The sequence below is a fragment of the Periplaneta americana genome, chromosome 13, assembly GCF_040183065.1.
Source record: "Periplaneta americana isolate PAMFEO1 chromosome 13, P.americana_PAMFEO1_priV1, whole genome shotgun sequence".
NCBI classification, from domain to species: Eukaryota; Metazoa; Arthropoda; class Insecta; order Blattodea; family Blattidae; genus Periplaneta; species Periplaneta americana.
Window position 1 is genome coordinate 109098140 of NC_091129.1, and position 17496 is coordinate 109115635.

General features: G+C 36.7%; 1 protein-coding gene across 1 annotated transcript in view; it reads right to left on the reverse strand.

The window, feature by feature from the left end:
* LOC138712224 (frizzled-10-A-like) overlaps positions 1-11240 on the reverse strand; it is a 42926-nt gene extending 31686 nt beyond the window's left edge. The window contains exon 1 of the mRNA XM_069843774.1: positions 10938-11240. Coding sequence (XP_069699875.1) covers positions 10938-11123 — 186 coding nt within the window. The 5' untranslated portion in view covers positions 11124-11240. The remainder of the gene's footprint in view (positions 1-10937) is intronic.
* Between the last annotated feature and the right edge of the window lie 6256 nt (positions 11241-17496).

Sequence of the window (17496 nt, forward strand, 5' to 3'; positions counted from 1 at the left end):
GTAATTCCATTGTAAATACTTGTATAGATATATGGTGTACCTACATTCAATAAAAATAAAGAAAAACTAATTAATAATAGAACACATAAATTGCGTTAAATATATTTCCCTCTCATCATATTCACATTCCTTACAAATAGATAAGAACCAATTCGTTAAAATCTAAATATCACAATAACACTCAACCGAGAACATAAACGTTTCACGCAAGTACAGGAATCCTATCACTTTTTTTTTTTGTCAAGAATTATATCTGGTAAATTATGTCCAACTGTTCGATCTGTCACTATACCTCGATCCTAGTACGCCTTTGCTTAATGATTTTCTAAAATATCCTGCACAAATTACATTGATAACATGACGCATTGTTAACTTTACAAATTTAAGGGCATTTCCTAGTAAAGAATTTGGCTACATTATTATGATTTTATACGTAATGCATCTATGTCACTGTGTGGCAGCTTGATAAGAAATTGGCTGGGTCAGTGCCTGAGAAGAAACTGTCTACCCAAGGCTGTAGCAATTCTATCCATTGAGAGGGAGGAAAGTTGGGATTTGTTGAAGGACCCATCATCAGCGATCGACAGATTCGTTGCTAGGAAATCTCGACAGCTCCAGTTCACCTTATGAAGCGTTTGTATAGGTATGCCTTGCATGATTGTTTACCATAATTTTGCATGTTATTAAATAAAACTTCCGAGAATGAGTTTCAAGAGAGTTTACGGCAGCGGAATTATCAGGAGTTGGGTCAGGTACTTTCTAAACCCTGCATATCTGGCCCATCCAAAATAATTAGTCTGGCTACGCCTCTGAGTGCTTTATTCTAACACAAAATTTAAAAAAATATATTTATTGAGAAATGTAGTTAAAGGAGCATGGTATTGTAAACATGAGTTTCAGCAATAAAATAAAAGAGAGAGAACATGAAAAAGTTAACAAGTTTATGAGTTATAAGGGAAACGCTTCATCACTGCACAGTCAACTGCCACCATTTTGAATTTTGAAAAAAAAAAAATATATGTATATATATAAATATTTTTTTCAAATCGTATTTTTTTTTTCATATAGCAGAAGGATAGTATTTTACACATACCAATTTTCATTATTGTACAAGATACAGTAACGGAGGAAAAAAATGTTGAATATTTCCAAAACTTTTACTGCTGTAAGCTATACCTAACCCCTTAAGAATAAATTGAAACATTTGAAGAGTCCACTGCAAGAATGATGGATGTCATTTGGAATATATTTTGCAGGAGAAGCAATTGAAAGTTTGAAATACTTAGCGCTCAAAGCTTAACTGTGATTTTCCGATCATTACTGGACAATGACTATCAGTGTTAATGCCATATAACTCTCTATATACATTTTATATGTCTTAAGCTATGCATTGACAGTATTGGTTCATTTTCGACAAGAAAGTGACATCCATCATTCTTGCAGTGGACTCTTCATTTATCTACTGTATTTATTTATTTATTTACATTTATTGATTCATTTGTGCATGTACGTATGTATTTAAAGTTATTTTATCATCAAACATTTTATTTTGCCCTCAATTTACCTTTCATATATGCGAGTTTAATGTTGACTTTCCTAAAGTTTTAACAATTTAATTGGAATAATTTTATTATTCAGACGGAATTACCAGTACACTTAAAAGCTCCTCTCGCCCACCCGAATGCCATTAGTAAGAAATGCAAACTGTATTGTCTCCGAATGCTGCGATACAGGAAATAAAATAAATCTGCAATGTGATCAAAAGTAGTAGACCTATGGTAAACAGAAGTTAATTTAAACTAGCGTACTTCAAACATGCTCCACTTACGTAAGTTGATGCAGAACGATTTTTTATGTGATGGAAACTGTTCTATCCGGACACAATTTAACTTAAGATCTAAATATGTACCTTATGATAATGTGCAACGAATAACAAGGTGTGTTTTATTAATACCGGTATCATATAAATTAAGCGATAACATATATTATGCCTTTCTTAAAGTTACAGCACCTTTTTCATGTTCTTAATTCCATTTTTTGCTTACCTATTGTGCTTGTTTCATGTTTTAATTCCCCTTTCGCCTGCCTGTTTCAAGTATTATAAATGCCTAAACATCCTGGCTCTAGTTACCTTCATTTCATTTTTATTTTCCCTTTTGACCTTATCTCGTCTTCCTCGGTGGTCTAGCGGATACCATGCTAGCCGCTAGATTTCAGGTACATAGGTTCAAACCCGGTTGGTGGTGATCGATTTTAAATGCCTATACGATTGTTCTGGGAGAGGAGTTGGTATAATAATAGATTATTTAACAAGGCTGTAACAAATACTGGGTTATTTAGCGTCGATGGAATTGGTGCTAATTTTCTGTAATGGAAGAAAAAAAAATTGAATATTTCCAAAATTTTACTGCTGTAAGCTGTACCTAATCCGTTAAATAAAAAAAAAAGACAAAAATATGCAGCAAGAGTTTAAAAGCAAAACAGACAAAATAAAAATTGGCTCTATCGAATCCATACCTCGCAATACATTTAAATCTATTTAACTCTGACACATGTCAAGCTAGTAATGACAGGCATTTTGCCAAACGTCTGGGCTCTGATGAGATATAACAGGCTGATGATAAAGAAAATAATACGGAAAATGAAGACAATGCTGATGGAGAAAATTAAGATGTGATCTGCCATGATCCAGAAAGGTTTGATGATGATGATGATGATGATGATGTGCTCATTTTCAATGAAGGGATGTCACCGGTGTCTGAAGTTTTCTCGTCCCTGAGCAATCGCAAGATGCTTTTACACGTGCTTTGTTAAAAGTTGTATTTTTTTAATAGATGTACTTCTTCTTTTACGAAAACGTTGTTCCGTCTCTGATGTCTCAACAGGCACAATTTGTCTTCTGGAAGCTGCACTGGTGCGTAACGACGGGCAGCACAAAGACACTTCCGCTCGGCGGCGCGGCGGGCAGATTATATTTAGCCGCTGCGCATGCTGCTTGTTTTTATTCATAAAGTGCCATCTCCACAATGAAGAGTGGCTATTTTTACCTTGTACTTCAGAGAGCGGCGGCTTTCTACACGTTTAAAAGACATCCGATATTGGGGTTAAAGACCATCTTAACTTTTTAAAAGTGTTTTTAGTAATAAGGGAGTTGTCTGCAACTGTTGTAAACTAGTGGTGCGTGACAGATTTAAATGAGAACCGAGTAAGGGGGGAAAAAACTGGTTTGTTTTATAAATCCCAGGAACCGACTTGACAGCAATGACCATGCATCATGCGCAAGGACTAATTCTTACAATTACTAAATTCCTGAACCGGCGAGAGAAGCGGCGGGATTACCGGTAGTAAGATCGACTTGAGTCGATCTCGAATCGAACTCTGAAAACACGCCCAAGAGGCACTCACATTCACTGTTAATGCATTCTAATCATTTTTTCTGCAGTTTAGAAAGGTTATTCCTTATTTCTGGTTTACAGTACCATTAACACCGTGTAACACAATGTTTGTCCTTGGGTAGCAAGTGCTATTTTTCTTAATTGTTTGTCTTAATAGTAATTATTCACCTCAAAGTTTGCTTTTTGTGACTATGACATTGACACTTTGAAATTTGCCCATTTCCGATGAGAAATGTTGCGAATTCGCATTTCCTTTTACTTAAAGTAAGATGATGATTTTGATGATGATGATTATGATAATAATAATAATCATTTTTATTACTAGAATAAAGACATTAGGCCTATTTTTATACATAAAGATCACTCTAGCGCCCCCAGAAAGAGTATACGCGTTGTTAAAAAAAAAGTATCCAATATTTTAGGAGGTGATAGTGTGCATCAAAACAAGAAAAAAATGTCTAATAAACATGGGTCCTACAACACATACTTTCTGAGATCTGAACACTTGTTCATAGGAGATGCTCAATATGACGTCCATTCATGGCAATGCATTTTTCTGCCCTACAATACAACAGGCTACCAGATAATCATACCTTAATTGACACACCTGGCATGGAATACTGATACGTCGCAAGGAATACTGAAAACATAAGTCTGGTTGCGGATATGAGTGGGGTTCAACAGCGATGGTATTGTGAATTTTCGTAATCAGCATGTGTAGGCTCATGAAAATTCCCATGCAGTTGAAGAAACAAGGCATCAGCACCTATTCTCAATCAATGTATGGGCAGGCGTTCTTGGCGATAGATTAAGGGCCATACGTGCTACCATAGAGATTTACTGGGGCTCGTTATCAGAACTTTCTTATTAACGTAATGCCTACCTTGCTGGAGTATGTGCCATGTCAGCAAAGACTACAGATGGCACACCAGGACATTTTTTTCTGCAATGAGTGTGAACACCTGACGTTTACATTTCAGGGCCGCTGGATTGATTGGAGAGGCCCCACACCTTGGCCTGCTCGTTCCTCAAATCTAAATCCCCTAGCCTTTTGGTTATCAAGAACAACCAGGTTAATTTCAAAGAGTGCGTGATTCCTTACGCCGAAGAGCAGAGGAATGCACTACCATAAATGATCGTCACATTGAGCACCTCCTATGAACAAGTGTTCAGATCTCAGAAAGTATGTGTTGTAGGACCCATTTTTTTTTCTTGTTTTGATGCATACTATCACCTCCTAAAATATTGGATACTTTTTTAACACCCTGTATACTCGTGCTCAGGAGGCATTCCACAAAATTTTAAAACAAGTATTTAATTAGTTAACAAAAGTAAAAAGTAAAAAGAGAAAAAGAAAAACACACATTACAGTAATTGAAATTTTATATTTTCTCCCTAAACAATAGTTTTTAATTGATTTTTTACAATAAGGAGCATTAGCAATTGAATGTTTAGTAATTTAGCTGTTATCTTGTTACAGAGCCTTGGACTGAAGTTGCTACTGTGATTATAAAGTACAGTTGTGGTACATATGTATAAAAGAACATATTACATTTGGCACAAAATTGTACAAACATTATCATTGAGATGGGACGCAGGCAAAAATGCTGCCAATCACAAAATATTTTACCATTAGGCCTAATAGACGAAACTATTAATCTCTGAAGGACTGCATTTTAAATAATGATGTAAATTTCTTCAAAAAGTTGATTTTACAACGCTTTATCAACTGCCATTGTCATCAGCATCTGAGTGAGATAGTGATTAACAGGCTTCGGCCTAGGGACACAGAGTAACCAGTATGAAATTTAAGAGTACACGGAGTGTAAATGACATCATGACCCGTTGGAAGGGTGACTGCAACAGCACAGCTGGGTCCGTAATGTGCATTACCGTTGTGTGTATTGCTGCTTGGCTGCGGTACGTGTAACAGGCTTCGGCGTAGGGACACCTGATTGAAAGTTACAATTCACGTTAAAACTTCAATGGTAGACATTTATTGTATACACTAGGAATGTACTGTATATACTGCACCTGTACAGGGTGAAATATATTTTGTGCCTTATTATGACGGACTGTTTACATGTTGAGACACGAAGTAACGGCGCGCTCCATCCCCACTCCACTCGACCAACACAGCACTAAACGTCCGTGCGTTCTGAACTTCAAGCGTTTCTGTGCCCAGGACCGAAGCCTGGTGATAATGCCAGCGAAATGAATCCAGGATGCAGAACCGTAAGTTGCCCAGCATTTGCCCTTAATGGATTGGGGGAAAAACCCCGGAAAAAAACCCCAACCAGGTAACTTGACCCATCCAGGATTTCAACCCGGGTCCACTCGATTCACGGTCAGACGTGCTAACCATTACTCCACAGAGCTGGACTCAAAATGGTTTTTGAACGAAGATATTTTAGCACTGAAATACTTATGTCATAATTTTATATTTTGCCAAAATAAATTTCATATTTTGGCAACATTTTCTTCATACTGTGCTAGCTTCTAGTAATTATATACATTACATACCAACTCATGAGCAGAATTTGTGTCGAACTAATGAGAATTCGACGCCTATTCACTTCTTGAGCAAACAAAAAATTGTGAAAGGAGAAAACTTCGGTAGCCGTAAATAATAACTATTTGAGAAGAGAAAATGTCATTATTAGCAGAAACGTTTGCATTTCGTGTACTGAGACACTGATTATCTCGGAGAAAATGCGTTCATGCCATCCCGCACACAACTGCTACGGAGTCAAGAGCACTGCACGCCGGGTTCACGATCATGAACGAGTTCGCCAAGGTCCTTCGTGACCCAGATGGGCGAGTCCAAATAGAAAGAGAAAACAAACGAGGGAAAAAGGAGAAAGGAAAGGATGAAGAAAAATCAGAAACAACGAAAAAGAATAAGAAGAAAGATAAGCAGAAAGAAAGGAAAACGCGAAAGGAAAAATAATGACTAAAAGAATTAAAGAAGAAATGAAAATAAATTAAAAATACAAAAATGGAAGGGCAGAAACAAAACAAAAAAAAATGACAGTGGAACCTTGGATGTGAAGAATTTGACGTAAATAAGACTTCTATAAAAATTACTTTTTAGGCACAGTGGCCCTTCGATATACGTAGACGTATTTATGAAAAACAAATCCCAATCATGGTTACAGATGTTTAATTGTCAAATTTTGAACCTCAATACACTCTAATGTGCCAATATTAATGTGAAAGAGGAAATAGAATGAGAAACATTTGAAAGGTATACGAAAACGTGCCTGAGTATGCGAGCCCCAATATCAATAAGCCTATCAAGTTCGTAGTACTTATTTTCCCGAAGATATTAATAATTTTAGGATCCAAGTTTCTTAAACTTTTTCTTGTTTTGTTGAATATTACTTTCTCTCAAAATATTACACTTTTTCTTTTAACACCCTGTATACCTAAGAACATTATCGTGATATTGTATAGCTTAGCCCAACAATCATATAATTTAATTGAATTTCAGGAGAGAGCATTACGATCCAGCACTGCGATCTTTCAAGATCTATTGCGGTAACCCTCAAGCTAGACGCATTTTCGAACTCACTACTGACTACACCCAAGTTTCGAGGAGGCAACCCGACTCGTCTCTAGGTCAGCATCCTAGGCTAGCCTACTTTTGAGGAATGCTATGAAATGGTGATGAAATGTAGAAATGTTGATGAAATAATGTAGCTGCCTAATATGGGAAAAGAGAGAACCCGCAGAAAAATCCCAACTGAGACCTTGTCCGCCACAAGTCTCTATCAGACTCGAAACAGGACCGCTTACATGACAGGTTGGGTCTGACCATTAGCCACTGCAGAGGTTAACAACCATATAATTATTAAGTAGTTGTGGATTTCCAATTAAGAGGAGTTTCTGAAAATGGCATATTTCTAGAACTGAGAATGACAACAAAGGTACTTCAGTCATTATATTTCTAGAACTGAGAATGACCACAAAGGTATTTCAATCATAAGTCAGTCTGAACCAAAGACTCTTGAATTCCAAGTCAATATTACATCTTTCAGGCTAATCTTTTTGATGAAGAAATTGTTTTTCAAGTTCCTATACTGGTGACAATATAAATTTCAGTTATTAATATTGATTGCAAGGTTGATGACTACGAAAAAAAAAGTTACAGTTCACTTAACACACATCTAAATGTTCTTTGTTTCTACAAGACTCGCAATTGCAGCGAATGTGGCGAATTAATCACTGTTTTTCTATGCTGTCAGTATTGATATTTAGGATGTGTTCATTAGTACAATGTTAGATGTAGACTGGTCATAGCAAAATCTAAATAAATATTAAATTATGCTCGTAATATGAATTTAGAGATGAAATTATTTGTCATCATAGCTACACATGTTTATGATATGTTCCATCAGCTTCGCTTGCAGCGTTACAAAACATGAACAAAAGATCGAGTTTGAACAACACTCCAGAAACTGAAAGAGAAAACAAACGAGGGAAAGAGGAGAAAGGAAAGGATGAAAAAAAATCAGAAACAACGAAAAAGAATAAGAAGAAAGATAAGCAGAAAGAAAGGAAAACGCGAAAGGAAAAATAATGACTAAAAGAATTAAAGAAGAAATGAAAATAAATTAAAAATACAAAAATGGAAGGTTACATATAATTGTGATTATAGCATTTATTTCAACTGATGTAACGTCGAAATGCATCTATTTACTAGTAGGCAGTGAAGTACGAGGAAGAGTTTCGTACTTTGGTAAAATATCATCTCTGACTATTAAGAAAACAGTTACAAATGAAGGGAGAAAAAGAGGTAAAACCAAAGACGTTTTATAGTTTAACCGGTAAAACTGCCGGTTTGGGTGTTCAACAACCCTCCTTCCATATGAGAAGAAATCAGATAGACAGAAAATGAAATAGTGGAATATTTCAATGTTATCAGCTAGATAAAAAGTGAAATCGGCTGGATAGAAAGTGAAATAATGTAATATTTCAATGTGATACTTTGAATCGTGTTGCTATATATTGCAATCAATGAACAGTTTATTAAAAAGTTTATTACTGTATAAACGTCTTTATAAAAAAATAATGATTCTCCCCTAAAAAACGCATTTCAAAATCTGCGTACGACCCAGCACCAAGCTATACTCTCGAAGGCAAGTATGGTCCGTAGACCACAGATTGAGGAACATACGTACAGCCTTGAGTTGGATCCCGCAGCTCCCGAAGACCAAAGCAGAACTGTAATTTGCTGTTCACTTCTTCTCATTTGAATACAAGCTTCTTCTCCCCTCGAATCGAACAAATGTTGTATAGTTTCAGCAGAGCGTTTAGAATTCTACGCGCTCTGGTTTCAGTAATACTACTACTTAGTTGCGGAAGTCCTGAAAGCGCTGACCACTCATCACTGGAGTCCCACCGTGCTAGTGTTGCTGTAAGGTCGGTACATTCTAGATATGGACTTGGAAGGCTAGTACCTTTAGGGCAAAAACGCCACAAAGAAGAACTGAGCTTATTATTCTTAACGACTTCCAGTAATGATCAGTTGATACAGCCTTTCTAAAAACAAACTGTGAGAGAGTACACCGATTTGCGTCGTAATACCGAGCTTATGTAAGCAAATAGCCTACACCTTCCTGAGCCAGTAATATCCATGATGTGTACACGGTACGCCTTTACTTTGCATTATCATTTATATTAAAATGTACCTACAACAAAATTTTCTTCTTTTTCATCAACATTCAAGGATCGGCCGCTTACTTCCGTTTTCACTCATAGTTATGACCTATCCTTAGACATTCGTAACCGGACTCCCATATCATGCAGTCAGCACGGAGCAAGTTCATTAATTACAATCCATATCAACACATCAACACGCCGAGTTTCTATGAGAGGGAGACATTCCGGGAATCGAATGGAAATCTACTGTGGCTGAAGCTAAATGTAATTTTGGAGTGGTAATATTAACAATTGCTTCAAATACAGTGTCTATCCGGAGCCGAGAAAATAATGATGAAGATGAACACAAAATCTACATAAAAATCGAAGTACGCGCAGGAAACCTCTTTTTTTAATAACACTTTCACAAATGTCACAGAAACATCCGGAGATCTGATCATGAATCTTTTGTAATTCTGATAACCTGTGTTCGTATGCTAACAAATTTGAACAAAACCTCATCGAAAAGGGCTCGGTCCTTGAAAATTATAAAAAATAAATGGATTTATGGAAGAATATGAGCAAATATATGTTGATTATTAATCCAACTAAATATTAGGTTACATCGTATTAATAAAGATAAGTGGATTGCATGAGTGACTGATTGATTGATTGGATGAATGAATTCTTCACACGGTGGACAGCTGGGTGGAGGAAGGAATGAATGAGTTGTTGGGTGAATGGATGGAATATTTGATTAATTAATGAAAGATGAATTCCTCGCATTTGGCTAGATGCAGGGAGAGATGAATGGATGAAATACTGGATGAATGAATGCATGAATGAAAGTATAAATGAATGGATGAATTCATCACATGTGGATAGATGGAGAGAGAGAGATGAATGGATGAAATATTGGATGAATGAATGCATGAATGAAAGTATAAATGAATGGATGAATTCATCACATGTGGATAGATGGAGAGAGAGATGAATGGATGAAATATTGGATGAATGAATGCATGAATGAAAGTATAAATGAATGGATGAATTCATCACATGTGGATAGATGGAGAGAGAGATGAATGGATAAAATATTGGATGAATGAAAGTATAAATGAATGGATGAATTCATCACGAATGGATGAATGATGGATGCATAAGTGGAAGTATGCTTGGAAGAATGGTTGACGCGTGGATGGATATATCAATGAATATATGAATCAATACATAAATTATATATGGATGTATTCATACGCGAATGAAAATGAACTGAAGAATGCACGCATGAATAGATGGATGGATGAATAAATGAATTAATAGATAGATTGATGAATGAGTGAATAAATGGATGAATGGATGTATGCCTGCATGAGTGAATGGATGAACGATTAATTAATAGATAGATGGATCAATGAATAAATTAACTGAGTGAATTGATGAACGAATAACTGAATTAATGGATAAACAAATGAATGAATTAATGGATGAAGCAATAGATTAATAAATGAATATATATATATATATATATATATATATATATATATATATATATATGTGTGTGTGTGTGTGTGTGTGTGTGTGTGTGTGTGTGTGTGTGTAGATGTATGGATGGAAAAGTGAATGAGGAAATTGAATGACTTCCCGGAATAAGGGTCTAAGGAACATGCTTTCAAAATTAAGTTAGACCTTTATTTCAGGGAGATATTCAATCAACATAATGGGTAATGATGATATGATGATGATGGTGATAATTAAAGTGATGATTATGTATTGAGGAACACAAAACACTCATCTAAGGGTCGACGCTGCACTCCAGAAGTCCAAAGAGAAACACTAAGGTTAAAAACATTTCCCGAACGTTTTCACTACACTGATACAAAAATGTGTTACAATTACCCCTCTGTCTGCCTGTATCTGGTCCTCGTGGCCCATGAGGTTGGGCATGGCGGTGAGGTTGTATCCAATGTCCTGGCACATGTGAATGGTAATTCTCTCGCACTTTCGAGTCCAGCCGTGGCAGAGCGCCAGGCCCAGCAGAAGCAGTGACAGCAACAGAGCCTTCGCCGCCCCCATCGCCATCATCCATCCGGCACAACACTGAAACCGTCCGTCCTCACTCGACGTCAGAGCTACAGTAATAATTATTGTTCTTCTTCCCGAAGAGTGCACAACTGCAACACATTTGCCGCCTCGGACAACTCGCTACCAGCGGATTCCAGCTTCGGACGTCTTCGGTCGTCTCCGACCTGCAAGAGGCTTGATTTCAACGACGAGGGGTTTAGGGGGCATCAAAGGCGGACTCTGTGCCGCTGTAAACATCGGTGTTTACCAGCAGTCTGAGCCGAGCCGTGTTTGGGAGGTCAGTAGAAGCAGCCGACGCAGACTGCCCTCCGCTGGCTTTCATGTTTTCCCAACCGTGCTAAATAAACACAGAGACGATATGCCATACCTTCAAAACGTATTCCTTCCCATCTGAAAACAACAAATTCAAACAAAGGCCAGGGGCTGCTGTAAAGTTTGCGAGACCATAGGCGAAAGTAATAAAAGTGCCCCTTGAAGAGAAAGAATGTTCGCTCAGGGTTGGTAAAATAATTCACTCGTTATGTCTTTCACCAAAATCAAATTTTAAGCAGACATAATAATTAATTTTCTTTCACTTATTAATAACATAAAAACTACTTCAATTATATTACAATTTAAATCATTTCTAAAGATTGCTTTTATAGTCACCTATAAACAGATTTTAAAAAAATTGACCTGTTCTTTCGTGTTTTTTTAAACGAAAGAAGTGATGCCTACTTTTTACACTAGCACTTACATATAACCATTTGCATTGAATTTCAAAATGTTTAACATTTTTAACATTTTTATATTCCTCGAATGTATTTTCATATTGCTTTGAAATTACCCCTGATCACGTATATATCAGATTAGCCATTCTCATGTTACAAAATGGCAACATGTAAGAGAGAACAACTACTAGGATCTCCACTGTCGAAAATGAATTTTTTGGTAACGACCGCTACATGGAAGTACTACTACAAGCTATTAATAATAATAATAATAATAATAATAATAATAATAATCCGAGGCACGACAACCCTTGAAGAACCATACCCGACCAGCCGGCTGTTGGTCTCATGTCCACATGCCGAAGTAGAGGTGAATGATCATCGCCTATCACTGTATGTTTAATGGCTTAATAAATTGAATTGAATTAACCAGATTGGATGTATCTTGTGGTTAGAGAAAATTTATTCCCCTATGAGGACTCGAACCAGCGCGCATTCCGTAACGCGAGTCCTAGGCAGGATGCCTTAGACCACGACGCCACAGCGCGGGACGCTGCAAGCTATTACTCCAGGCAATTCCATCAGGGTTATAATGTGACTTCTTGTGCAGTCGTTAGATGACAGCATAGTTAAAATTGATAAATGTTGTTTTGAAAGTGCATTAGGTTGGTCACTCTGTTATATGTGATCAGGGACATTACTTAACAGCCAATATATTGGCTCAAATTGAAAGACTTTTCTCTAACTGATCCTTTGTCCGTAATACAGTATAAGAAGAAACCAGCTCAGTTTCGAACATTCCAAGAAAATGCTTGAAATATATTAACATTACACACGATATTAAAGTTACAATACCACATCAGTAGTGAATATTTTAGTGTGATCAATGGTGTGTGAGAGTAACAATTATTATGTCTTCTCATGAGTAATGTCGGTTCCTTAAGTTCGATGTTTTGTAAGATTTTAATGACTTTCTTTAGTTGGGCAATGTGATACAGGACGATATGGTTATTATGTATTATTTTTCATATTGTGACCATGCGACAGTCGTCAATCGTTAATGTAAAGAATATAAAAAGTAGGTTATAAAGTTTGAAATTAGAGTCCTTCTAAAGCACTACTGGAAATATGATTGTAAAGCTACTGCCGCAGCGCGAAAAAAAGATGTAAATTCGAGGGTGAAGGTATTGTTGGTGAGCGTGAAGCACAACGAGGTTTCAGTGTTTAAATGATGGAGAAGGAGACATTAAAGAATTAAAACGTCCTGGAAAATCTAAGATATGAAATATTCAGAGAGTTTTGGAATAAAATTCACAAAAAAGTAGTCGTAGTTGTCAGAAGCAGTAGCCTACTTGATGCTTCAAAAGATACAGTACATCGCAACATTAAGACGCTTAAAAATTATACGGAAGTTGTATGTATGTATGTATGTATGTATGTATGTATGTATGTATGTATGTATGTATGTATGTCGAAATTAACAGTGATGTGGGTTTGATTCGAGCTTTTTAAAGACCGCGGCTAATGCATCTCGCACACTCACATTTTTTCCTCACCATTTCACCAACACTCTATAGCTGTTGAAATGGGTATCACCGAATTCTTCTCGTCAAAAACCAGAAACTGATACCATTTCGGAATACCAAATCTCACTGAAGACAAAGCCTTCTTTAGTTACAAGCCGGGGCCATACGTCGGCAACACTGTCATTAACTGTCACCCGGAGGCTGACCGTACAGTACACGTGTTTGTGCTAATGCCGATTTTCAATATAAGTGTGTGTCGATGGAATTATGTTTGCGGTCGTACCAAACGTTAATTGTTGATGTATTATAAACTAAATGAGTGTTGGTGATAAAAAACAAGACAATAAATGAAAATAAAATGGTTGCAGTCTTTGGGAATTTTTACGGTTATGGATGACAAAGTAATTGATTATTCTATGAAATATTGTATAACCACATTTTTATATTCTTATTTGTGGTTTGTGTGTATCAGAATTCTAGTCAAATTGTTGGGTCTCGCCTGCTATATCAATAAAGTTACGCCGTTGGTTTTCAAAGTCATTGTAAACAGCTGTTTTGTGATCCCATAAATGTTGCAGTTTTGTTGAAGATTCGGAATGCCTGCTATACATCAGAACTATCTATAATTTGTAGATGCATATAGTCACTTCGTATTTACAGGATTTAAAGTCCACTGAGTTTACGCTAATTGATACATACATGTACTTAATAGATAATGTTGCGTTTTGTTACGTATTATGTTGAAGGGATGTGTTTTCATTTTTTCATAGATTGTTTTACTTGGCTTAACTGTATTTACATCCTCATACTTTTATTATAATAGGAATGTCAATAGTTTCTTCTGTTTACATTTTATTTTAGGCCTATTTGCATAATTCACATTCTTAGCTTGTTTTCTGTAGTTATATTTATTTAAAATTATATTTTAAAAAGTTTATAACAAATAATTTAGGATAACAGTATTGCTATGGTGACTGGCCAGGTTCAAACTAAAACTGGCTTCCTGGACATCTGAAATATTTATAGAAAAGCACGACATAATCACATGAAATTAAAATGCCTATGATATCCTACACCTTTCATGTCAGAGGTGAAACAACATTAAGCGGCAAAACATTGTCAATTTACTAGCCACATAATGGTTAATTGATTGGAATAGTGTATTGCGAAAGTACGTCATTATTTTATTTATTTTTGGTACAAGTAACATTTCTTTAAGTATTTATTTATTTTCCCTTGTACCATCAATAAAGAAACAAATATGTTTTTATTTTTTTTTTTAATTATAAGTGTAGTTGCTACAACACATAGGCACACAACACTTTCTAGGCATCTGAAATATTTGTAGAAAAACACGATAGATAATCGCAGAAGATAATATTAAAATATATCCTAAATCTTTCACAGATGAAACACCATTAAGTCGCAAAACATTGTCAATTTGCTAGCCACAAATTTGTTAACTGAATGGAACTTAAGAATACTGCGTAGGAACTTACGTCTTTATTGCATTATTGATTTTTATTATTTTCGGTGCAAGGAATATCTTTTTTATTTATTTATTTACCTTCGTACTATCAATAAAAACATGTTTTTTTGTAATTATTTTAAGTGGCAGCCTTTGTATGTTAAGTAGCCTACTTACGCCGTATTTTGAAGTATAGCTAATTGATTGCAATAAAACACTATTTTCGAACCCGTAATAATTTACATCACTACTTTGAATCTTGATCTTACCTTTGTGCATGAAGTAATATTGAAAAAATACGCGTTACGTATAACGAAAGCAATGAGCAAACACAATGTCACTCTAAAATCTCCCGCCTCCACTCTGCGTTGCCAAACCTACCCATGCCCCGGCTTATAACTAAAGAAGGCTCTGCTCAAGACCATACAATTTAAATATAACAATATTTCTATATTTCGAGGTTATATCAGCAGACGCACTTTCAAAATATACACAGATTTCACCCATAATCCAACATTCGTGAAAAACTGGTCCCGTTCAGACGCAACAGCTTAATTGACGTTTTACTTGCACGTGCAAAACGTTGCAAGTAAGAAGAAGCGTATGGACCGTAAAACTGAGAGATTTTTAGAACTGAATGCCTCCAGCTCAGTGTTCAGTCTTCGTTCAGTTTTTTTAGTGAGTTATTTTACGACGCTTTATCAACTACTGTGGTTATATAGCGTTTGAATGGTATGAAGATGACAATGCCGGCGAAATGAGTCCAGGGTCCAGCGCCGAAAGTTACCAAGCATTTGCTCTTAACGGGATAAGGGAAAACCCTGGAGAAACACTCACCCAGGTAACTTGTCCCAACCAGGATTTGAACCCGGGCCCGCTCGTTTCACGGTCAGGCATGCTAACCATTACTCCACAGCAGTGAACTTCAGTTTTAAAAATCGTTGTTTTACGGTCCACACACTCCTTCTTACTTGCAACGTTTTGCATGTGCAAGTAAAACGTCAAGTAAGCTGTTGCGTCTGGACCGGACTTTATAAATAAGCCGACGATATTCAGGATTTGAACTCGGGCTTGCAGTTGTCGTAAGCCAGTGCTCTGTCAACTGAGCTGCTATAGCGTCTACATACTCGTACATACTTACGCCATATAGTATGTAACGTGTGGAACAGGTTTTCTCCGAACATTCATTTCCATCTTTCACCCTCGTTCCATGTCAGCAGGACTGTCATTTCAACATCACGTCATCATTTTGTAAGAACCTCTGCATCACTTTGAATAAAATCTACATATAAACAAAAAAAACGCTAATTACTCTATCCCGTGCCTTCATGTGTGCCCTTGCTTACCCTCTGATTAAAAATTCTGAAGACGTTTGTGAGAATCAATTAACTTCACTCGAGTCGCGTTGCTAGGATACTGTCGCGACGGTTAACGACTCCAGACCGGTCACCGCGTCTGAGACTGTCCGGAAGGAAGCGCGGCGTGACTTACTTCAACAGCCGCCTCGGGGGATAAGAAAACCATCGTCATAATTACTGATTCACAATCTGCAAGGCCATCGACAGTAATAAGTCAACGTGGTGCACTTACTGCTCTTCACTTAAGTGGCACCACGCCGCCGCGCCGTTGCTAACTCGTGGGTTTTCCATGTAGAACAGATCCCGGTGACAGTCAAGTTGGATCTGTGGCGAATAAACACAATGTTGTCCTTTTGCTGTTCATTGTTAGAAGAATAAACTTATCATTCCGCTAACCGAGCTTCAATTCCTGCCTGTGACTGGAATTATAAACTACCCGTGGCGAACAACATTAGAAATACAGCCCATGGCAATGTTTTTATTTTGTCTTGAAAACATCTAAAGGTCAGCCCACTACTTGTAGGTTGCCATCCCATGAAGTCCACCGATACATTTCCAGGGGAGTTTCATCACGCCTATAATTTCTAAACTTTACGACATAATTCCAATGAGGTAAAGGGCGATCGACAGGCGAAGGATGATTGTGTCAGTGTCATCAGATTGTGTTCCGATAATTTCCCTCGTGATGAGCTCAAATTTCTCTTTTACGAGTAAAATTTCCCTCAACCTCTCCTATTTACTTCATTGTCAAACACAATTACACGCTGTTTACAACTTCACTTAATTTAACTAGCGGTAGATGTAATGAACATCACTGGACTCCCTGCCTCTAATGACTCGGCATGCACTATGTGAAAAAAAATTATGTAATGTTCTACAACTGGAAGCTCGATAATCTTCTGAATATCCCACTCACATCACTGTATAAGAGAATAAAAGACCGATTAAAAAACCTGATAAACGAACCAATATTGCGTCATAAGATATAGCAACCGACATGTTTAAGTAAGAGCAGGTCATGAGTTTCGAAGTCTCGTTGGGTATTTTGACTCAAGTAACGATTTGAGTGGGTTATTTCTTCTTCTTCTTCTTCTTCTTCTTCTTCTCCTCCTTCTTACTGTTTCTCTCTCCTGGGACCAACTCCCTTCAGCAATTGTTTGACACATTCGAACAATATTCAATATTCATAATAATATTCTTGAATCTGATTGTAAAATGCTAAGAAATAACGACAAATGAAATACTGCGAAATGAAACTGGAAAAGTTATCAAAAGAGTTAAAAATTCCCTCTCTGATACAAATTTTCCTTT